A 24,134-nucleotide genomic window follows, 5' to 3' on the forward strand; every position below is an offset into this window, starting at 1 on the left:
TCACCCATTCACTCAATACAACGTGCGTATGTGTGCGTGTGTGTGTGTGTGTGTGTGTGTGGGGGGGGGACGGGGTTAAGAAAGGAAGACTGAGTGATGATGATTGGGTGTTGGTGTTTTTATTGTTAACATATTGTCACCTGTGTTTTCTCGACTATACGGCAGGTTGACCATCTTTTTTTGCCATTTAACCAGCCAGCAGTGTGTTAACCACATCAAGCTAAACCTAGCTTATGCCACAGTACAACTCCCAGTATTTCCATGATGTACTACTTTATACTTGTATAAGAAAAATGTACTTTTTACTCCACCACGTGTATTTAAAGGCTACAGTTACTTTACAGATTTTGTGTAGATGAGCTAATGAAATATGGCGCAACGACCAACGTTATGTAAGATAGTTTAGATTAACCCTATCTTGTCAACTACAATAATATATGTATGCAATAACTCATGTTGTTCGGCCCCAAAGTGTCATCAAGTAAATCCAAATGCTCATCAAATCTACACAGTATGAATAATACATTGCACAGTATATTGCATAGATGTTAGGGACTTAATCAATGTCTTTAATGAAGTCATGGGGCATGTTTCTCTAGAGTAAAAACGAGACGGACATTTTAATTTAAACGTGGAGCAACTTTTTAAATGATCAAAACTTCCAAAGGAACATAGCTCTTTGCAACTTACGTTACATTATAAACAACATCCTCACAATTTGTTTTCTAAACAAATGACTCACACAGGAGGAGGAGCAGTAGAAGGTGATACTAACGGTCCCTTTTGTTTACACATCCAGTATTGTGTAAAATGCACAGCACATTCTATGTACTGAATTAAAGCATGTTTTATTGAGGAAACTGGATGGTGGTTGGGGCCGACTGTCTGAAAGTATAGATTATATTGGAGTGTTCAGACCCAACAATCTACTGTGGACAAACAGATGACTCTTATCTTCTCATCATTTACATCAAAGTTGACCACGACCTACAAAATGAGAAGTGTCCCTCCTCATTAAATTCTCTTCACTCCTTTACCACTGTAGCTGTTTCGTGCCGGAAGCAGGACGGTGGGCAGGCAGACGTTGAAGCTTGTCTTAAGTTTGCCAGCTCCATGCCGCCTCTCACACACCCCTGCCAGCTGCCCTGCCAGGAAGACTGTCAACTCAGCAGCTGGTCCAAATTCTCCTCCTGCACAGCCGATTGCGTGGGTGTCAGGACCCGCAAGAGGATGCTAGTCGGTGAGTGACAGACTTTGATTTCAAGCTGACTTCCAGATTACATCAATCTTCAGTGGAAGATCAGTGGATATGAAGAACATTTTGAATTAGAAATTTGTTTTTGTGTAATATGAGAGGGCTACAAACAACCCTGTTCTTTTCTATATCTAAATCTCTACACTTCCACAGGGAGCGGTCACTAAGCTGCCTCAATGAAACAGCTGGGGGCTCCAAGCCTTGTTGAAGAACCAACAATCATGAAATGGCATAATTAACCTAAACCTTAATTAAGTTAAGGGTTAATGTTTGGGTTTTTTTGTTCCAGGGAAGAGCAAAAAGCATGACCAGTGTAAAAACAACCAGATGTACCCCCAGAGCGAGACCCAGTACTGCCCATGTAACAAATACAACGCCCAGCCTGTGGGCAACTGGTCGGACTGTGTCCTACCTGAAGGGGGCCGCATGGAAGGTCAACTGGGCATGAAAGTCCAAGGTGACATCAAGGAGTGTGGCCAAGGATATCGTTACCAGGCCATGGTGTGCTACGACCAGGACAACCGCATAGTGGAGACCTCTCGCTGCAACAGCCATGGTGAGTTGTCCATGCTCAAAAAACCCTCTCCATTTTTAGAAACACCAGCATTAACAGCACAATTCAATTGCAAAACACAGATTAAAATTACAACAAATCATTAACTCCCAGTGGTAAACGAGTTTATACGTTACAGCATTTTACTAAGTGTGTCAGTCAAAGAATGCACCAGCTAAATAGTGAATCCATCTATATTACTTCTCTGTCATTAATGATTGCAACAAGTATGACCAGTATGACCAATAGCTTATTGTGGATACTGTTAGCAAACGTTTGATAGATATTGCTGATAACTCATCTAGCTGACTTAGAGGCTCTTCTACTATTCTACTGTTACATTATATTTTAGCATACACCACGGATTTCAGCATTAACCCATTTTCCCATACCACTTTAGTAACGTGGACATTCAGCATATCCCCGGTTTGCAGAAAGTGATAATGGCAACATTTCTTCTGGGGACTGAATGGCTGGGTTTACAAATTTGAATTCAGAATTCTCCCTCTTCCTCTTTCCAACAGTCAACTTTGATTTGTTCAACCATGAACACAATCTTGGCCTTTTGTGAGGCTTGTTTGTGTTGTTGGGGAAGATACTGACAATCAGCCTATTGTTGGATGTAACTTATCTTAAATGTGGACCTAAAAAAATACAGACCTTGAAGCTGAATACTAGTCATTTCTTCACAATAATTGTATTTATTGTTTATCATATGAAGACTTTATATATATAATCTCACTGAAATATGTTAAGTAGGCTAGAATTGTTCTTCAATGAGCAATCCTGTCCCAATATTTCAGATCATTCGCCCTCAATCGACAGGACAACTTGAAAATGCATTGCTGCCAGCAGCCCAAAACAAAGAGAGAAAGGAGAATTATGAATCACAGCGCTGTCGTATTTTGCATCTTAGCGCTGGGAAAAGAGAGAACACATTGAAGCACTCGGGGGAACGAGTGTGTCTGTGTTTGCTTTGCTCCCAGTATGGGGCTGCTTGATGGTAACCGGCTGTAACTGTAAAAAGATACAGGACTCAGAGTCGCTACTGGTGCTTTCTTTCTCTCGGATTTTGGAGTCCTGCATTGGTTCTTTTTTGCTCGAGAGCACTGTGCTCGCAGTACGCTTTTGCTCCCTTTGGCTGATAGATGTATCTTCTGGCTACAGCTGTAGATCAGTGATGCTAGGTTTGTTTATGGCAGGAGTCAGGGAAAGCATCATATGGTTGAATCTGGAATCACCATCAGTGAGTAATAGCGAGAATGTTCGCTTAAGAAGTCGCTGATTAGCACCGAGGCTGGTGGTCTCTTTTTGGGAAGAATGTCAGTTGTTATAGTGTTTGGATGTATAAGTCTGCTGTCATCTGATTGGTTACAGGGTACATCGAGGAGGCTTGCATCATCCCCTGTCCATCTGACTGCAAACTGAGTGAGTGGTCAAACTGGTCGCGCTGCAGCAAGTCCTGCGGCAGTGGGGTCAAGGTTCGCTCAAAGTGGCTCAGAGAAAAGCCCTACAATGGTGGAAGACCGTGCCCTAAACTGGACCATGTCAACCAGGTGAGAGAGGTCTCACTTTAAACGGTGTGATTGTGATGTTTCAACACAATATTACGCCTGAATGCTTCTCTGAGGTTGAATGTGTCTGATGTATTTATAATGCCAGATGAAGGTTACTTTTATTAATGCCTTGAATGTACAATAATCTGAATCACTTTTCTCTGTTTTTCCTTTTTCTACTGAATGAATGGTTTCCATCCACAGGCTCAGGTAAGCTTATTTTTATTTAATTTATATTTGTACCCCTTTTTGTAGCAGTTATCTTGGAACTTGGATCTTCTCTTCAATTCCAAAATTGTGTTTGTGTTGCGTTTAGTGAAATTGTGATAATAAATGTCCAACGAATGATTGTATAAATTTGATGTTGTTCTTGTGAATCATTTTTGATCTCAATAAATATTCCTCATGATAACTGCAGATCAGTTCCATAGTTTAAGGAAACAAAATATATTTACAGTTAAAAAATGTTTGTTGCTAAACGACATATTTCCTGTACAGAATCAAACCCTAAATGTCATGTGTCTGTGTGTGTCAGGTGTATGAAGTGGTGCCGTGCCTGAGTGACTGTGGGCAGTATGTCTGGGTGGCAGAGCCCTGGAGTGTGTGGAAGGTCAGCAGTGTTGACCTGAAGGACAACTGTGGTGAAGGTGTTCAGACCAGGAAAGTCAGGTAAGATAAAACCAAGTCAAACCATGTCATGTTCTCACTCTGCATTCTTGTCAGTACTTGTGTTCTCGTGGATGTTTTTAATGTATTCAATTTACATTCAGTTTTAAATTACAATTCATAGTCTGCATTTAGCCAATTAAGCCCTAAAATCCTAGAGGTGTTCTTTGCCCACCCGTTATATCAAGAATAAACTGACTTGTGTGAGCTTTGGGTAGATCCCAAAGTAACAGTTGTTACTGTGACTCTAGTTAGTTTAGAGATTCTTCCAGGTGAGAAATTATACATTGTATGTTGTCAATTTATGAAAGTAGTGCTTACTTTAAAATTCCTCTGTTTTTGGAGATGGGATCACAGTATTATCTTGTATATTCAACTTATATTGTGTTCTTTGTGCATAAGAGATGATGATTGAGATATTGCATGTATTGCAGATAAGCCTGTCTGTTATCTCTGTCTCTGTACATGTTAAACCTTGTGCTGCAGCTTTTACGTTTATCTGAGCGCATTCAATTCAGATTTGTCTCATGCTGAAAGTATTAAAAGTATCACATAGTAGGATTGACATTGTGACTTTTATGTGAAATTGAACCGAGAATTTCAGAAATTAAACCGACATGAGACAGAAAATATATGCCATTAGATGCCTTGATAATCAGCTCAGTGGGCCAGGCTTCTTTCCAATAGTAGTAGTAGAAAAGTGAGGCCAATGAGGAAGTATCTTAAACTTGCATTCTTTTTAATGGCCATCAGGGGGCGACTCCTCTGGTTGCATAAGAAGTCTGATTGTATAGAAGTCTATGAGAAGATGACTCTACTTCTCTCTTGATTTATTACCTCAGTAAACATTGTAAACATGAGTTTATGGTCTCAATCTTTCAAGTCTTCTTCAATACAGTATGATGTTCATTTAGTAAATGATTATTGAGAGAAACGTAGAATATAAAGCAGGGTATACTTTAGGGTGTGGCTACCTTGTGATTGTCAGGTCACTACTATGCCATTGTCCAATCTGGGAGTACACCGTGTTTTGTTCTTAGAACCCTTTCGTAGTGTAGATTCAGTTGAAGAAAGTTATTTGTAACCTCTTTGGTTGCCTATCTTCTTCGGCATTCAGTTACCCGAGGAAGCTGCAGCTACTCAGAAAATGTACAAATCTTTGGCATTGTTTCAAAATTTGGAAAGTTAGAATTGTAGTGCTTAGTTTGGAGAACAACAAATGTCTCAAACGCCTGAGAGGGCAAAAAGGAACGGTGATGACATATAAAATATATTGAAACATTTATCAGTCAGAACCCTACGACAGTTTCTCAAAAAGAAATTCTGTCTTGGGAAACAAAAACAAATTACAATGGGAGGAACTTGTTACTGCAATTGTTTCTTAACTTGGAATCCCCATCTTGTGTCCAGATGTATGCTGAACACTATAGATGGGCCCTCTGAGCAGGTGGAGGACTACCTGTGTGATCCAGAGGAGATGCCTATGGGGGCCCGCAACAGCCGGTTGCCCTGCCCAGAGGACTGCGTGTTGTCAGACTGGGAAGCCTGGAAACCATGTCCACTGGTATACATGACATATTACTTTCTCTGTCAATGCTTTGTGTTCACATATGAGGTAAATAGTCTTCAAACTGACACTTTCACAATCATTTATGAGCATTTCTACCTCTAGATGGACTGTTGAGGAAATGAGAGAACACAATGTCACGTTAACGAAATACGACTAATACATGAAACATGTTTTTTTGAAGCCTTAATTTTACAAAACAGTCGAGAAAGAATATCAAAACACTGGCACCATTTGCAAGGCTGTCGTCTGATGTCTATGCTTAAAATACATACCGTACCATTGAGCCACGGACTGTCAGTACAAGATGCTTCAACTAAGTACAGCACATTCACTTTAGTAATATTGATGATTTATTTTATAATTAAATTGTATTTATCCAGTTCCATCCAGCCTTAAAATCTCAAAGTCTTGCGTTCAAGAACGCAGCATAAAAGTTTCACACATAAAAACTCCAAAAACATAAAAAAATATATCAGCATTTTGTTAGAAAAACATACATTTCACATAAAAGAGACAATTAACAAACTTAATACAAATACATCAACCAACAAATGATCAATGTTGCTCACTAACAGGAGTGTGTGAGTGTGTGTGAATGTGCATTTGTTTAGATCCTGTTGAGCAGGTGGAACTTTGTGTTGGTAGCCTCTGCCATCGGTGTATGAATGTGTGTGTGTGTGTGTGTGTGAATGTTGACATGAAATGTACAGTACTTTGAGTGGTCGGAAAACTAGTAAGGAGCTATATAAATACAAGTCCGTTAACCATTTAACTTATCAGTTAAACTAACAATCTGATACACATCATCAGCTGTCTTCTGTGACCTTGAGAAGCACATCATTTTGGTTTTGTCAACATTTAATACAGGTCTCAATTTACAGAGATTCGTCAGTTCCTAAATCACACTCACTGGTGTCGTCTGCATAATAATAGTGATAATTAATTAGTTTGAGCACAAATATGCAAAACCTGAAAGTCTACTCACATATAGACTGAATCACTTTTCTGTTTTTTTTTTGTGTTTGAGTTGAAATCAGTTCCTACCTGTGGCAGAAGGGGAGGGACCAATCAAAGTCTCTGCTCACTGTTGTCCCTCTACAAAATGTGTTTGTTGTTTTGATCCCAATCAGATCTTGATCAGGGTTTTGTGCTTTGGAGTCAGTGTGCATACATTACTCTTTTTAATGAAATGCTTGAAATGAAGTTGCATGAACATGAGTAGGCACAACGCAAAAAAAACATCATCTTTAAATATGTGAAAGGAAAAATTTGTGAAAGGTGTTTATTTTAATAAAATATTTAATGGCGATGAGGACATTAACAAAGTCTATTTGTACAAGTACTGTAGCAGTATGGCTGATTAAGTCATGATCCTCTCTCTGGTCCTCAGCCATGCAGTGGGAACAGTTCTCGAGAGAGGAGCGCTTACCCGCTCCGACAGCCTGGAGAGGAGAAGGAGTGTCCTCCGACTCAAGAGACGGAGCTCTGCAAACTCAACAGCAACTGCTTCCACTACTCCTACAACATCACTGGTGAGACTCATATAGAGCGTCAACACTATGCATTTATCAGAGGCAGGCTAATTAACATGAAGCCACACTCTTTGCATTAAAAGCGTTTTAATGTTGGTGGTGCATGAGGCTGTTTGTCTCTGAGTTGTTTTTGCTGATGAAACGTCTCCATGTAGATTGGAGTACCTGCCAGCTCAGTGAGAGAGCAGTGTGTGGAAACGGCATCAAAACCCGCATGCTGGACTGTGTGCGCAGCGACGGCAAATCTGTAGACCTCAAGTTCTGTAATGAGGTGAGTTGTCGTTTTGTTTTTCGTTTTTTCTGTCAAAGCCACTGTTTATTTGTTTTTGTCAAAGAGTAGCTAAAACCATGTTTTCTCTTGCAGCTGGGCCTGGAGAGGAAATGGCAGATGAACTCTTCCTGTATTGTGGAATGTCCCGTCAACTGCCAGCTTTCCGAATGGTCACCATGGTCTGAGTGCACCCATGCCTGTGGGCTGGCAGGTGTGTGCAGTAGACAATTTGTTTAATTTAAATAGGGGGACGGGTCGGACCCAGCTCATTTTGTTCACTCCGCAACTAGTGAGCCATCCCATGAACAACTCTTTTGGTTGACAATATTATAGATCCATGATGAAACTGACGGAAGGGCGGGACGTTCAGCCATTACCATGGCCATGGTAGGGGTTATAGGTTCTAACTTGCACAAACGTCAGTCAAACCTCAGATAAAGGATCAATGAGTCCGACAGACATGACAATGACAATAAATTGGGAGAGATGTTATCGATAACCAGAGAGCACCCAGGGGACTGTTGAGAGTATACAGCACCAAGAGCTGATATATCTTAACATTTTGATCCTAGTATAGGTCAACCTCAATAAATACCACACAGCCCATTATGCAACCAATAGCTTCTACTAATTCAACCCTGCCTGCCTGATAAATATCTAGGTCTTCAAACTCCATGGTTCCAGTTTGCAATGTAGGCTGTCTGTTAAAAAGGAAAACTTCAAGCCCACACTGAGCTACAATCATGAGGAGATGCAAATTTGCGTGAATTGCAACACTTTTTCAATCAAAGGTTAATTGAACCCTAGGCCTATTTTTAGCCCTGTGCTCTAAAATGTCCTACCCTTACGCAAAGGGGCTTATCTCGCTAACTACAAGGTCTATTTGAATAATTGAAATGGCAAAATAACACAAATAAATGTGAGCTTTGTTAATATGTGTACATATCATTGTATATGTTACTGGTAAATGCTAAAACGAATGTTACACACAGCTCAAATTGAAAATGTTCAGGTTCCCCTTTTTTTTGTGCCTAAAAAGCACTTTTATTGATTTTAAATGATGCAGAAGCTGGCCTAAACTCTCCCAAACCATATCACAACATGTCAGCAGTCCTTTTAAAAAAGAAATTGGCTTTGATAGAGTAAAGTATGCCTGAGAAATCAATGCCGGTGTACAGGTCAGCTGAGGTCAGCCAACGTCAATTTTGATTTTGGAAGGCGCACATATCGCTGTCTTATTGTACTTTTAAATACTATATATCTATATATGTCACTTCTTTTATCATTAATAGCGTTCAATCTATCTAATACAGAAGTTTGGCATCATTTTGAGAGCCTGGGCCATATAAAAACTTGTAAAATATGGCTAATTTTCGTCAGAATTTCAGTTTTACGGGATGTATTTGAACCTAACACAGCCTGTGATCGGCCGATTTGCGCAATTCCCACAGATTTGAACCCGGCAGAGTGTGGGCAGTGTAGTCATTGGTTCTTTGAGTTGTTTACAGAATTTTAAGCCAATAAAATAATCGAAAACTGTGATCCGCCCCCATGCAAAGGACCAACTACTGGGATCCTAATGACCCAGAGCAACGTTTGTCAATCTGTCTGAAGTACATTGTTGTATAGCCGAAGCTATTGTAAGCTATTTTATTGTTTCGAGTAAATTTGAGTTCCCTCTGTTAAACAGTTAGGCAGTATATTTGTTTAGGGCTTTTATGATGAAAGCTAAGAATGGAGGGAGGGGATCTGGTCTACGCTGCCTTTGCCAAGACTGAAGGGAATAATACAGTTTGCCGTCTTGGTTCGGACTACGGAGCCCCCGAGTGGTTGTACACTATCGTGTACATTTTGAATATGTCCGTTCCACACAACGTGACTGGTTCATGCCTTTAATTGCGGTGCAAAAGCTCAGAAAAATCAACCATGATCCGAAAAAAATATTTAGCTTTTCTCCACTAGTCCATGTCAATGTGTCCTTGGGCAAGACACTTAACCCCAAAGTTGCTCCTGTAGCTGTGCCTACGGTGTGTGAATGTAGTATGAATGTCAGTTAGTCCTGATGGGCAGGTGGCACCTTGCATGGTAGCCCTGTCATTAGTATATGAATGGGTGTGAATGGGTGAATGATGACATGTAGTGTTAAAGCGCTTTGAGTGGAAGACTGGAAAAGCGCTATACAAGTACATCCATTTACCATTTGTACTGTGTAATGTGAAACCAGACATCAGTTGACTTATTTGTCACATTACTTCCGTACTTAAGTAACAGCCAAACCATGATCTTTTCCTAAACCTAACCAAGTAGCTTTGTTGCCTTAACAGGTTCTGCACTACAGGTACTTGTACAGGTGCACTGATCGTGTTACTGGATAGTCGTAGGAAGAAATTGCGTTTTCATAGGATAGCATTACGTACAGTTGTATAAGGATATGTTGCAAAGGGCATTGCACAGTTCTCACTGCATGAGTGGTATTCAATTTGTATATGCAAAATCAGTAGAGACCCGCTTTAAGATGTTACCATACTGCATTAACACAACTATCATCATGACACAATTAGGATTTGGGAATAAGGAAGTTGATGGCTGCTGTTTGGTTTTCAGAAATGAAATACTTAGTAGAGAAATCGATTTCAACACAAGGTATATTTAGTAGCTGCTGTGGAGCGTCCAATCATATCATGTGATCTGCATCAGCAGATATATGCCCAGTTGCGTTTCAAAGACTTCTTGTCCATGTTTGCTAAAAGCAGAGGTTTAATGGTTGATGCTTGCTCTGGAAACACTACAGTCTTGGAAATACTTTAGCTTTAAAATATCCAGCCAGGACTACTCCTCTCTTTTTAAATTCCCAAAAGAAAAAACATATTCATCCCTCATCTGACTCATGATCTTCTGGAGAGCTCTTAAATCTGTGATTCCATTGGCCTATTTAGCTTACCAGCATTAGCTGTATTACATTTGTATATACAATTTTATATACCGCAGTGAATTGTTTCATATGGGAGTCAGGCAGGTATCTCAACCAGGTGTCCTATAGGTACAGTCTCAATACAGATTACTCGAGAAACCACGTAAATAACAACATTTTTAACGTAAAGGGACAGTATGTAGGATTTGGTGGCATAGTGCTGTGGTTGCAGATTGCATGTAACTGAATACACTTCCTCTCAATCCTCCCTCTCCAAGACTGCAGTAACATGAGCCGGCGAGTGCAAAACCATGGTAACGCTGTTCTCGTCACTCAGAGGACCTTCTTACCGTAATAACACTACTTTAGGAACAACGGCAGTCAGTTGGCGGCTTACGGTACCGATGTACTCTGTGGCTCATGTTACTGCAATTTCATAATCGTGCCGTATGAACGCAATAGGCTCTCTCTAGAGCCAGTGCTTGGTTTGTCCGTTCTGGGCTACTGTAGAAACATGGTGGTTCAACATGGCCGACTCCATAAAGAGGACCCACTCCCAATGTAGATATGAAGTGTTTATTCTAAGCTAATAAAAACATTATAGTAGACGTCGATGCCGTTGTATTGAATGTCAAGCCGCTACTGCTCCCATGATGCCGCTGTTCTGCAATCACACACTGGGGTGGCATTATGCAGCCGTTGCTTTGTTCAGTTTGAAAAAGCAAAGCCGGCTTAACGGCAGATCTTCTCTATGGCAGTATTGCGGAATCTCTGTGTGAAAGGGGCTATACTTATGAATATCATATTCCATTCCTGCTAACAGATCCCCCTGAAAAACTACACACTGGCCCTTTAACGAATCCAATGCTACCTCTTCCCACATCATTTGCTAACCTGCTTACTTAGCTGCTGCAGTGATCAGCTCTCAGTGGTCAGCCTCTCCTCCGGTAATGATGGAAACCAGAAACGCTTCATGATGTGAGAAACAATGATGTTATAGCCCTAAACCAACTGAGTGAGGGATAATAATGTCTGTGCATGTAATTCCATAGGATCAGGCCATTGATTGGCGGTCCATTACGAGTGTGTGCTCTGGGGCTCAGGGAGCACTCTGCTCTCCACGAGTCCTTGAGAAGAGCAGCTGCCAGAAGCAACAAGAGCAGATAGTAGATATGAAACCAATACAGGCTTTAGCTACTGTGGTAACCTTAATCTGTCCCCAGGTGAGAAGGATTTTTTGTCCTCGTACGGAGAAACAGCAGGTAGGCCAAAGGAACAGAGGACTTCCTCGCTGTCCTTCCTGTGTTTCTTTTTAACTCCAGGCTTGCTGCGAGGACATACTTTCCTGGAAGGGTTCGTTTCTTTTCTGGAGCCAGGAATAGCAATGAGCTGGATTTATGATTTCAAATAAATGTTCATACCTGGAAGCAGCAAGGTGCTGTTATCAATCAGGCGGTGTAGAAACACAGCTATTTTCCTGGATGTGTCCAACCTGTGTGCATAGATAATCATGACATTGTGTGTTCTCCAGCCAAACACTGATAGTGACAGCTGGCACATGCCTTTTTTTTTACCCAGCAGCCCTCACTGCCACCCACCACTCAACCCCAAACACTGCCATAGGGAGACTGCTGAAGCATGAAAATCGTAATGGAGGGTGATAACTGCCTCCTGTCGGCGTAGGGCTTCTGCAATAAAACCAGAGAACAAAGAAGCACACAAACATGATGCTAAAAAACTTCCAACAGATTCACTTGAGATTTGGGCAGGATGTGTAAGTGGGTAATTTTTAAGGTAATACTTTCGCTTTGACAGCTTTTGGGGGAGACTGTGGCTCAGTGGTAGAGCAGGGTCGTCCTTAAATTAGAGGATCCCCGGGTCCACTAGTCCATGTTGATGTGTCCTTGGGCAAGACACTTAATCCCAAGCTGCTCCCGTAGCTGTGCCTATAGTGTATGGATGCTGTGTGAATGGGTGAATGATGAAATGTGGTGTTAAAGCGCTTTGAGAGGTCGGAAGACTAGAAAAGCGCTATACAAGTACAAGTACAGTCCATTTTACCATTTTTACATTTTTTGTCTGTCCCGGGGGGTCGAGCAATCATTTAATGCAGCTAGCTAGATAACTAGATATGATGTGTTATTTACTGAATGTGTTGCTGTTTGCTTCCTTGCTCTAGCTGAAGAGATTCATGTCAATTTTCTCTTCTAACTATCAGAAAAAGGTGAATAAATAATAGTTTACCAAATGCTGGACTATTTCTTGACGGCGTTAAGTACATTACATCACATTACAGTTATTCAGCAGATGCTTTTATCCAAAGGGACTTACAATAAGTGTATTCAACATCGGTATTCAAGAGAACTACTAGTCACCAGAAGTCATAAGAGCATCTCCTTTTTTAAACAAGCATCTAAGAGCATAAACCAGAGCAAACGTACAGTGCAGAAACAAACCAGTACGAATACAATAAGTGCTAAGAGGAAGGCTCAGGGTAGTACTTCTTGAAGAGGTGAGTTTTCAGCCTGCGCCGAAAGATGGGCAGCGACTCTGCTGTCCAGGACAGAAAAAAGCTGTGACCGGGTCGATCGGCCGCAGAATCAGCCCTAGACCACTTGAGAATTGTATTTGTTCTGTTGGTCATTTTAATAAAAGTGACTTTTTGTCATATTTGACACTATATCCTGACTCAAGTACACAAGACAGATAATCTGGGATGAAATCCAGTTGCTTTGGCTCCTTTTAATCCCAATTCCATTGGGCCCAAAGGAAAACAACCATTCAGAGTTGAGGAGTCCCAAACACAGCGTCAAGCACTTCTCGTGAAGCTCCTGCTCCCATATCAAACTGTGAAACTAGGCAGTGCTGATCAAACATGAATTAATATGAGAAGGTTTGCTCTGGTGGGCGGTGCTTGGTTTTGGCTCAACTGTTTTCAATGTGGCAGCCGGGTCACAAACTTTCTGATTTCATTGCGAAACAGTAAACTTGAATATGTTTCTTGGGAGAATTAGGTTCACTAACAGAATCTTGATTCATAGTCGATAAGCGCTGCCCAGTTTGACTGTTTTAATGGGATAACACAAGCTTCATGAGCAGTAATTGATACTGAATTAGAGACCCATTGGCTCTGATTGGTTGTTTTTCTTTGGCCACGGTGGAATCTTCTCATTAGGGACTGTAAAAGGAGGCGGATGAACATGTTATTTTTCACAGATTATCTGTTTCATCTACTACTGTCAGGATATAGTGACAGTTTGAGCAAATATGATAAAAAGTTATTTTCACAAAAGTTTCCAAATGCAGCTTTAAGGTTAAACCTGTTCTTAGAAGCTGTTCTTTCATGATAGTCATAGAGGATTTTAGAATGAGCTTTTTTCATGCAGATTGGTTGGTTTATTGGAAGATGAGCTGGCAGCTGGTGAGACCTGCTGCTGGGGAAACATCACCCAGTGACATGCCAATAACAATACCGGAGATCATGTTAATCAATCCTGCATGTATTTGAACAATCACAGTCAATGTTTTCTTTAAAGGGGTCTATAGCTCTTAAAAAACCCATTTTGAAGTAAATCAAACTATTTTACATTTACTGTCTCCCCTTAAAAGAAAACTATGAAATTACCCATTTGTATTATTAATGCTTCGCAAATTGTACTTTTGAATACACAAATTTCTGTGATTTATGATACCTACTTTCCTATTTTATGTCACTTGAAGTATTATCGCTGAATGTAGTATTAGTTTTAGGTGGTACGGTGGACCAAAACCACATGCACTCCCTTGGAGACAGCAGCTAATTGAGAGTTTTCTCACATCCCTCCCCTGGGGCAGATGTTGAAATGCAGAGTGAATTTGGTGAAGGGCGCTCCTACCATCCTCCCCAGTCATATCCTCCAACCTAAGACAGTCACTTGTTTAATTTTAACACAACAAAGGAATCTGAATATTCCAAAATGGCTACAGGGAGTATGATAAAGCTCCAAAATTGCACCATGAATTAAGTCAGCTAAAAGAGAAGTGTTGAATTATTGCCCTGGGACAGAAGAACATGAAAGAGGAATTCAGACTGTATTCCTTGGAATAATACGGTTACTGGAGAAATGTAGAGAAAAAAATGATACAAAATCAGGTGTCATTACAGTGGAGGTCAATACTCTGATGCATAACACTACACAACATGGACCTTGTTTGCAGAAAATGTAGACATTAAGACATCATTGAATGATGAGAGTTGCCCACAACAACCTCAGTGTTTCTCTGGTGGCTGCTGTGCAGCTTAGTGGAAATACTCAAGTAGTGGCCTTTAATTACCTCATCAGAGGAAATTAAGCCTTTTTGTCAGATTTCTTAATTATATTTGTTATGTTTTTGTAAGAAATCTCCGTTTTCTAATCTGTCATTTTGCCATATCACCAGTATTGTTTTTGCTTTTGAGCGTGTCATTCTAGACGCTCAGAGTAAGTACGCTGGAAGTCATGTGACACAGGATGAAGAGCGACAAAGTCCGCGTAGGCAGGGGGATGGAGACACAGGAGTACCCAGCGTTCTACACCAGTAGAACGCTGTTTGTGTCCCGTTTGACACCAAGTCAAAATTGACTTATTGACTTAATTTATTTGAACCTAGACTATGACCTTTTCCTGAACCTAAAGTAGTTTTCATGAATTCATAACAATAACAATGTGTTCAAAACTGGGACGGTGCGTTCGTATGTGATGAGTTGAGAATCAGAAACCTGCTAGAGAACGCTAGATTTCAAAATGACCCAAACAAAAATCCCAGCCCAGTGATGCTAACTCTGGTTAAGTCTTGTGTTTGTTTATCCACCCCGACCTTCCTGCCTTACTCCAGTCATAGTGAATACAGCCACTAAAGGTTGCTTCTTAACAACAAATGTAAATAAGTCGTATTAACCTGCTTGCACAGACGACCTATACGGCCTGTTTCTTTGGGTGAGGGGTGTTTGATTTGTATTTATGGTTTCTGTTAGAAGCTAACTTAACCCGTCCTCCATGTTTATCTGTTGTCTTGATACATTCAGTGTAATATGCGCTCTTCAATAACAGAAATACTGTTTTCATTCATTTCACCAGCCCCTTTGAGTTAAACTGATTTGTGCCTTTACATTTGAGTTTTTTTTTACTTGTGCATTTGTACAGTGTTGTGAGAATGACATGACAGTAAATGTTGATGGTGCTGAATTTAACATGAGTAATACAAGAGTGATTTCGCTGTCATTCCCCTTCATTAGAGACTGGCCATCATCTTAATACCAGCTTTGATTAGAGAATCTACTGTAGCTACAGTGGTGAAAGGCCCAGAGGTCACCTTGGCAATGTAGTATTCCAAATCACTCGACACCCACACAATTCCAGCTGCTTTGACCTGACTGTCTTCCTCATCTCAGGCAACGTCCTCATGAATACATAATTATTTTTTGTCTTCTTTTTATCTGCTGTTCTGCAGGCAAGCTGTGGAGGAGGCGGACAGTGATCCAGGCTCCCCAGGGTGACGGCAGGCCCTGTCTGTCCCAGATGGAGCAGTGGAAGCCCTGTCTTGTGAAGCCCTGTTACAGCTGGAGATACAGCTTCTGGTCCGAATGCAAGTCTGAGGTCAGTCCGTCCTACTGTCTATCAGAAGACTCCATTTTTCTATATATTGTCTGAGCCGCTTCACTTCAATATAGGGACAGTACGAGCATCAGTATTCAGAATTGTTAAAGAAATTTGGCATGAAAAGATTACATGACTACAGAGACCATTATATCCTTCTGATATTAGAAATATTGATTATCAGTGAAAATACTCCGGTCCAAAATATATTGATATTGTTTCAACCTTTAAAATCCCATATCAACAGACCCGTATACATTTTTATATTTCCAGTATATACTGGATTCAGAACTATGTAGCAATGAATAATGTGATGTTGTAAAAATTCCTGTATAATCATTATACAAACTGGAACTTATAACAGAACATGGGCTGTGATTTTAAACTGTAATTTCATAATATTTACTTTAATTAACAACTCTCAACCACAGCCTAGAAGCTGTAGGTCACAATACATTGACAATGTTTCTGGCTTTCTTCTTTTCACTCTCTGTTCTTTTACTTGTTTTCCCTCTTATTCTTCCCTATTTCCTTCCTCACCTTCAACATTGTTTTTTTTCCTTGCCTGAAGCATCTTTTTACAAGGCGGCAGTAGTGTAAAGTGCTCAGAGTGATCAGAAGACTAGAGGTGATATACAAATGCAAGTCCGTTTACAATGGAAGTCCATTACTTTGACATGCTGCGGGACGCCAGCGGCTCATAGTTGCTGTTTTTTTTAACTGAAAAGCAATTACAAAGAGCTTAGAAGAGAAACGTTCAATCTTTTGAAGGCCCAGCTGGATCATTTTAGTGTAAACTGCTAGCTAACTCTGTATGATAGCATTTGATGCTTGAGTTCATTATACCCCACATACAAAGGTGTACTGAACCTATGCATGTATTTGTTTTATGTTTCGTCAGGGGGCGAGGTGTGGAGAAGGACTGCGCTTCAGGAACGTGTCGTGCTTTGTGTCGGACGGTTCAGGTCAGCAGGAAAGCAGCCTGGTGGACGATGATCTGTGTGGAGATCTGGAGCCCTCGGTGGACGGAGACGCCCACATCGTCCTGCAGGAGCCCTGCACTGTACCCTGTCCAGGTAAGAATACAATACATAAAGCGTGAATAGTGAAATAAAGTTTACAGGTATCATCCCTGCATCAATCCTTCTCCCAGACAACTGAGGGATTATTCAAAATGATTACAACTTTGGTCTCATGTACATTTGGAGAAAATCAAATAAAAATGCGATAATAAGAATGCGGCAACATTGCTAAAAAGAACTCCGCAGTAAGATGATCAGGGAGGTTGTAAAGAAAGGCCCAGCCCACCTTTTGTGAAAGAGGAAATGAAAACACGAAGGCAAACAGTAAAATTACCAAAACTCTCTATTGTAAATATCACAGTCAGGCTGTTCTAGTTCACTGTCCGTACTTATACCCACGAAAAGTAGCGCTGTAATTCGTATCCCACATATTCGTGAGTCAATGGTGAAATGAACACAATGGCAATCCTACAAAATGTTTGGATCCTCTGTTTGTCATCATGCCTTCTTGATACAGTGATGCATCCAAGGGTTTGTGCTCCACCTGTTGCTGTCTGCTGGGAGGACACGATGCATTCCTATTTATCCTATACATCCTTTTTGCACGGCTCACACTGAATGTCGATGCGAAACACTCACTTTTTGTTCATCAACAATTCCATTAAAGTTGATTACAAACAAGACAACCACATCCTCAACAATGTTAACAAAAAGAGAACGGCAGCATTGATTTGTCTAATTTTACTATGGACGGAAAGCCAAAAAAGGCAGAAAGGTGGCCAGATTCTAAAACAATTCGGGCGTGACTAATTCAAGGTTGAAATGACATCCAGGCTTAGACAGTATGATGTTGTTTACTGGTAAGACAACATCAAAATAGAACCGTATTCATCATCTCTAGTAGCACCAATAATGCTTATTCTAGGCTTTCACAATAACAACAACAGACCTGACGGCTGACGCACTTATTGTTGAGTGTGTTTGATTATAGGAGCTTCAAGAGCTCCAGTGTGCCACACAATGCAACGCTGATGTTCACAGCAGCTGCAGTGTGTGTATAAAAGTGTGTGAGTACACGTGGATACTTACACCGACTACTCCAGCTTGGAAAGCGTGTGGGTGTAATCAAGTTAAGTGGCTTAGTGAAGACCACAAGGTCAAAGAGGACTCTCTGATCGGGTTCCTGTGTCCATTCTGACATCCATTCACGTTGATGGAAAACTAGTTTAATAGACAGAAAATGTGATTCTACTTTTTATCAAATGATTTTTCTTTTGGACTGCTGGCTTTGTGATTAATTGAATGTGTAGGAATATGCTCAAATCTACCTTGACATCACAAAGGGAACGGTGTAACCTATTATACAGAGAATCTTCTCTTTGCTCAGAATGGGATTCTTCTGGACAGGTGATATTAATGAAAAATGGATCATGCTTTTTTTATAATTGACCTTTGTCCCACCACACAACCTTCCACTGCAAGTAAGTGGAGTTGATATTTGAATGGATACACCTGTACCTGAATGAAATGTGTCATATCTTCTATGATATCTTTAAGATTGCAGGAGTTTTAAAGATACAAAATCATCCAGTTTTCCTGTTTTGCCTCAGCTTTCAAACATCTCACGGATCAGGGTAAAAATACACTTCGTAATGACGACCAATCTTCTAGTCCTCAAAGTACTTGTGTGGCTCAAGTGCTGATTGGAGGCTTTCCAGTTCAAATGTGGAAAATTGGCACAACTAGACGCATGTTATGTGAAGTGCCATTAAAATCAGACCTTGATTTGAAATAGGCCTATTGTCTAACGCCTGTTTTATAAGCATATTCTATATTTTAGTAAACCTCCACGTTTCCTGATCGGCTCCTGTTTAGTTGTCAAAGCAAAAGCAACACTTCCTCACTCTTTGGGCTGTTGTCTTGATAAATGAACTTCATACATTTCCACAGTACAGCAACACACTGTCATGGTCATTCTGCTGCTCTCAGTTTCTCTTTATAACAGTAATAGTTTCCGTTCAATAATTCTCTCCACTCCATTTGATTTCTTTGTCGCTGTTAAGCTACGGTCAATGAAACTCAACGTTTCCTTCAAATGATTTATACATTGAAAGTCTAAAATCCCTTTCTGCTTTTATTATGAAATATCTGCAGGAAGTTTCCTGGTAGTAATGAATTTAGACAACTCAAGGTTCACTTATTACTTTTTATGCTTTCAACCACATCTCCGTCAGTGGATGCACTTGGCTCAGTTATCATGGAAGAAGTTCTCTTGTCTCACCGTGACGATGCAGTTGAAAGCTCTGAAAGATCAGAGTCATTCATATGCCGAACTACTGTTTACAATGTCAAGAATCTATTGTGTTGTATTTATTGAAAGTGGCTGAAAAGTGACTTAATGGTGAGCAAAGTAGAAGCAATTGGAATTGATTGTATAATGAGTCCAGGACAGTCCAGTTAATTCAATTTATGAAATTGTCAAGTGTAAAAAGAATGGTAGCAAGGGTGTTTGATGCTTAAAACATTAATTATGGCCCCACCAAATGTACTTGCTTTAGCGTTAGCAAAATCAGTTATGTTCCTTTAAATGCAGCATGGGGATTTAGAGTTTTGGTTTCTCAACTTCCTGTACGATCTGTAGGAGAATGCTACCTGACGGACTGGACTGTTTGGAGCCCGTGCCAGCTAAGCTGCGTGAGCGGGGATGACCTGGGTTTCGGCTCGGTCCAGGTCCGATCTCGAGCCGTGGTGGCCCAGGATCCAGAGAACCTGCTGCAGTGTCCAGAACAGGAGCTGGAGGCTCGGCCGTGTACAGGTCAGTCTGGCAGAGTCCTGCTGGAACTCAAAATGACAATAAAGTGATTCACAGAGGCATATTCCACCCTGTCGCATGGAAAAAAGGTAGTATATCCAGAGGCTGTTATTGAAATTGACGTGGTATATCCATCCATCCATCCATTTTCCTCCGCTTATCCGGGGTTGGGTCGTGGTGGCAGCAGGCCAAGCAGGCTGACCCAGACTTCCCTCTCGCCCGCAACATTTTCCAGCTCATACTGGGGGATCCCGAGGCGTTCCCAGGCCAGCTGGGAGATATAATCCCTCCAGCGTGTTCTGGGTCTTCCCCGGGGTCTCTTCCCAGTTGGACGTGCCCGGAAAACCTCCAGTGGGAGGCGTCCAGGAGGCATCCTAATCAGATGCCCGAACCACCTCAGCTGACTCCTTTCGATGCGAAGGAGTAGCGGCTCGACTCCAAGTTCCCTCCTGATGTCCGAGCTCCTTACCCTCTCTCTAAGGCTGAGCCCGGCCACCCTACGGAGGAAACTCATTTCGGCCGCTTGTACCCGCGACTTTGTCCTTTCGGTCACGACCCAGAGTTCGTGACCATAGGTGAGGGTAGGAACGTAGACGACCAGTAAATTGAGAGCTTTGTCTTCCGGCTCAGCTCTCTCTTCACCAAGACGGTCCGGTGCAGCGCCTGCTTTACTGCTGCAGCCGCACCGATCCGCCTGTCGATCTCCCGTTCCATCTTACCCTCACTCGTGAACAAGACCCTGAGATACTTAAACTCCTTCACTTGCGGTAGGCACTCCGTCCCCACCTGGAGGGAGCAATCCACCGGTTTCCGGCAGTGCACCATGGCCTCGGATTTGGAGGTGCTAACTCTCATCCCCGCCGCTTCACACTCGGCTGCAAACCGCCCCAATGAATGCTGGAGGTCACGATCCGAGGAGGCCAACAGGACCACATCGTCTGCAAATAGCAGAGAGGTGATCCCGAGACCCCCGAACCTGACGTTCTCCACCGCCCGGCTGCGCCTAGAAATCCTGTCCATGAAAGTCACGAACAGGACCGGTGACAAAGGGCAGCCCTGGCGGAGGCCAACACCCACCGGGAACGTGTCTGACTTATTGCCGAGAATGCGGACACAGCTCCTACTGCAGTCGTACAGAGACCGGATAGCCCGTTGTAACGGGTCCGGCACCCCATACTCCGGCAGCACCCCCCACAAGAACCCCTGAGGGACCCGGTCGAAAGCCTTCTCCAAGTCCACAAAACACATGTAGACTGGTTGGGCAAACTCCCAGAACCCCTCCAGTAGTCTTGCGAGGGTAAAGAGCTGGTCCACTGTTCCACGGCCGGGACGGAATCCGCACTGCTCCTCTTGAATCCGAGGTTCGACAAATGGTCGGAGCCTCCTTTCCAGCACCCTGGCATAAGCTTTCCCCGGGAGGCTGAGTAGTGTGATACCCCGATAATTCGAGCACACTCTCCGGTCCCCCTTTTTGAAAATGGGAACCACCACCCCGGTCTGCCAGTCCATGGGCACTGATCCCGACCCCCATGCGACACTGAAGAGGCGTGTCAGCCAAGACAGCCCAACAGTGTCCAGCGCCTTCAGCATCTCAGGGCGGATCTCATCCACCCCCGGCGCCTTGCCACCAAGCAGCTTTTTGACTACCTTAGCGACCTCTGCCAGGGATATGGGTGAGCCCCCCAGGTCTTCAGGCGCTGCCTCCTCTGCAGAGGACATGTTGGTCGGGTTTAGGAGTTCCTCAAAGTGTTCTTTCCACCGCCCGACGATGTCCCCCGTCCGGGTCAACAGTTCCCCCCCCCTGCTGAGAACAGCCTGGGGTAGGCCCTGCTTTCCCTTCCTGAGCCGTCGGATGGTTTGCCAGAACCTCCTTGAGGCCAACCGAAAGTCCTTCTCCATGGCCTCCCCGAACTCCTCCCATGCCCGAGTTTTATGGTGTTTTATACGTGGTATAATAACGATATAATAAGCGAACAAGTCCTCAAAGGAAGGATGGGAGTGGTGATCGATGGGTCAAACAAACACAGGACTTTCACCAAGGAGACCACTGTTTGTGTCCCGTGTGAAACCAAAAGTAAGCTCTGACTTTAAGCTTGTTACGTAACGTTGTCATGCTTGTTATGTAAGACCACAAAAGAATGTCCGCTCTGGACAGTTGTTATTTATCTTAGCTAGTTCTGTTGTTACATTACGTTGTTATGTTATTATTTCAACACAAACCATGATCTTTTTTCTAACTGTAACCAAGTAGTTTCATCTAAACCTAAATAATGGTAAAATGGATGATAAATGGACTTGAACTCTAGTATTCTGACCACTCAAAGCGCTTTAACACTACATGTCATCATTCACCCATTCACACCCATTCATACACTGATGGCAGGAGCTACCATGCAAGGTGCCACCTGCCCATCAGGACTATCTTTTTCTGGCGACTGGGTTGGGAATATTATAGAATTATAGTTGGCCTATAAACTACAATGTTATTAAAGCTTTTAACAAAGTCATGATCATGCTCTTCTTGCAGAGGGTCAGTGTTTTGAATACAAGTGGAAGACTGGACCATGGAGGGGTTCATCTCGCCAAGTCTGGTGTCAGCGCTCAGATGGACTAAATGTCACCGGTAAGCATGATGTACCTCCATGTGAAATTGTTGATGGCTATTGTGAACTTGAATTAGAACTTGGTTTATGAAAAGTAGACCACTCTGTAGTGTTAGCCAGTCTTAGTTTTGCACAAAAACTTAAAAGAACCTACACTGCTATCCAAAATCTCTGGACCACCCTCCAATCAGCCAAATATAAAAATAAGCCTTCCCTTAGCTGACCCTGGCGAAATGCCATTTAAAAATGAATGAAGAAGGTGATATTTTTTATCCATTTCTTTTTGCTTTAAAATATTCTCAATTCATCCATCTAGACGATAAAAAATTAGACAGTATTTTGCAACCAATGAAATGAGATGTCTACAGTCTGACAATTCAGATCTATCCATGTGAAATCAGACCACTGACATTGTGAATATTAAACAGCCTGGGTAGACCAGCCTGTTGCCTTGAATCGAGTCAAATAGCATGGATGTGACCATAATGGGTTAAGCTGCGCTTAACACAGCTCTGACACATGAGGTGTTGCAATGTGCGTGGCGAGGTGATAATGTAGATAGGGTTACTTAAAACCATCCCCCCTGGAGCGTCAGAATGCCAGACTGCTGCCTAAGCATTTCTTGACACTAAATCCCAGGAAACGGTAAGCAGATGAGGTTTTAATCCATAGCAGAGTCACCGTCAACATTTAATCTCATTGTCCATCACATGTCAGGGTTAAACTCAGCGCTGATAACATTGTTCCCAGTTCCTCAAAGCATCATTTCTCATCTGATATGGCATTAGATTTGAAGGGCTATCTGGAAAAACAGATTCCTCTCTTTAGGCCATCTGCTTTTATTTACAACTCATGCTTCATACAGGCCTGGAGCCATGTCATATTTCTGGGCTCGCTGAGCATACAGCACTCCCTGAGCCCTGAGTTTAAGTGAACGAGGACAGTCAGCGCACCCACTGCTCCAGATGGTGCGCCTATGTGCGTCTACTTTGATTGGCACAATGCATATTTTTCCTTCTTGTAAATGTTTCCTTGCAAGCAGTGGTATTCCCCTCATGAATATTCATACTGAGCTCTCTTTGCGGGCATGCCACCTAATAAATATTCAAGAAGCTCTGATAGATTACCATGTATTTGGAGGACGTGAGTGTCTGCTGGTTGGATCAATGTCAGCACCGTCTGTCTCGGTCATACAGCTTATTTTATCCGCAGTCGGAATACACACTCCTTACCCCACATAGTGTACAACCTGAACCTGAACACATTGTGTTCTGAAAAAGGATAGTGCCTTAAACTTGCATTCTTTCTACTGGTTATTAGTGGGCGACTCCTCTGGTTGTATAGAAGTCTATGAGGAAATGACCCGACCTGTCACTCAGTAAACATGAGTTCATGGTTTTAATCACTTGTTTCAAGTCTTCTTCAATACAGCATGATGTTCCTTTTTCTAAATTATGGTCCATTTAGAAATAGACAACATAGCGGGGTATGCTTTAGGGTGGGGCTAACTCGTGATTGATCAGTCGCTTCTACAGCGTTGTCTGGTCTGGAAGTTGGCCCATGTTTTTGTCTTAGAAGTTTAACCATTTCTCAGTACATTTTCAGTTCATGAAAGTTAATTGTAGCATTTTGGTTACCTAAAAATGGTTCAGCGTTTGGTTGTACTTAGCTCCACCCTCTCGTGTCACATCTGGTTGCAAAGATGGCGACGGCCAAAATGACAAATTCGAGGCTTCAAAACACAATTGCAAGGTCTCAGTTTCAATGC

The 24,134-nt window shown here is 42.1% G+C and overlaps 1 protein-coding gene across 1 annotated transcript in view; it reads left to right on the top strand.

Moving 5' to 3' along the window:
* The window catches only part of thsd7aa (thrombospondin, type I, domain containing 7Aa), a gene marked incomplete at both ends in the record, with an annotated part of 135,233 nt that overhangs the window by 98,393 nt on the left and 12,706 nt on the right, over window positions 1–24,134 (top strand). Inside the window, 12 exons of the mRNA XM_079175485.1 lie at window positions 1,046–1,240; window positions 1,545–1,811; window positions 3,186–3,364; window positions 3,900–4,033; window positions 5,441–5,594; window positions 6,991–7,132; window positions 7,288–7,403; window positions 7,497–7,614; window positions 15,784–15,929; window positions 16,831–17,005; window positions 19,593–19,766; window positions 22,291–22,386. Coding sequence (XP_079031611.1) covers window positions 1,046–1,240; window positions 1,545–1,811; window positions 3,186–3,364; window positions 3,900–4,033; window positions 5,441–5,594; window positions 6,991–7,132; window positions 7,288–7,403; window positions 7,497–7,614; window positions 15,784–15,929; window positions 16,831–17,005; window positions 19,593–19,766; window positions 22,291–22,386 — 1,896 coding nt within the window. The remainder of the gene's footprint in view (window positions 1–1,045; window positions 1,241–1,544; window positions 1,812–3,185; window positions 3,365–3,899; window positions 4,034–5,440; window positions 5,595–6,990; window positions 7,133–7,287; window positions 7,404–7,496; window positions 7,615–15,783; window positions 15,930–16,830; window positions 17,006–19,592; window positions 19,767–22,290; window positions 22,387–24,134) is intronic.

Source organism: Pholis gunnellus (assembly GCF_910591455.1).
Source record: "Pholis gunnellus genome assembly, chromosome: 16".
Classification (NCBI taxonomy): Eukaryota; Metazoa; Chordata; class Actinopteri; order Perciformes; family Pholidae; genus Pholis; species Pholis gunnellus.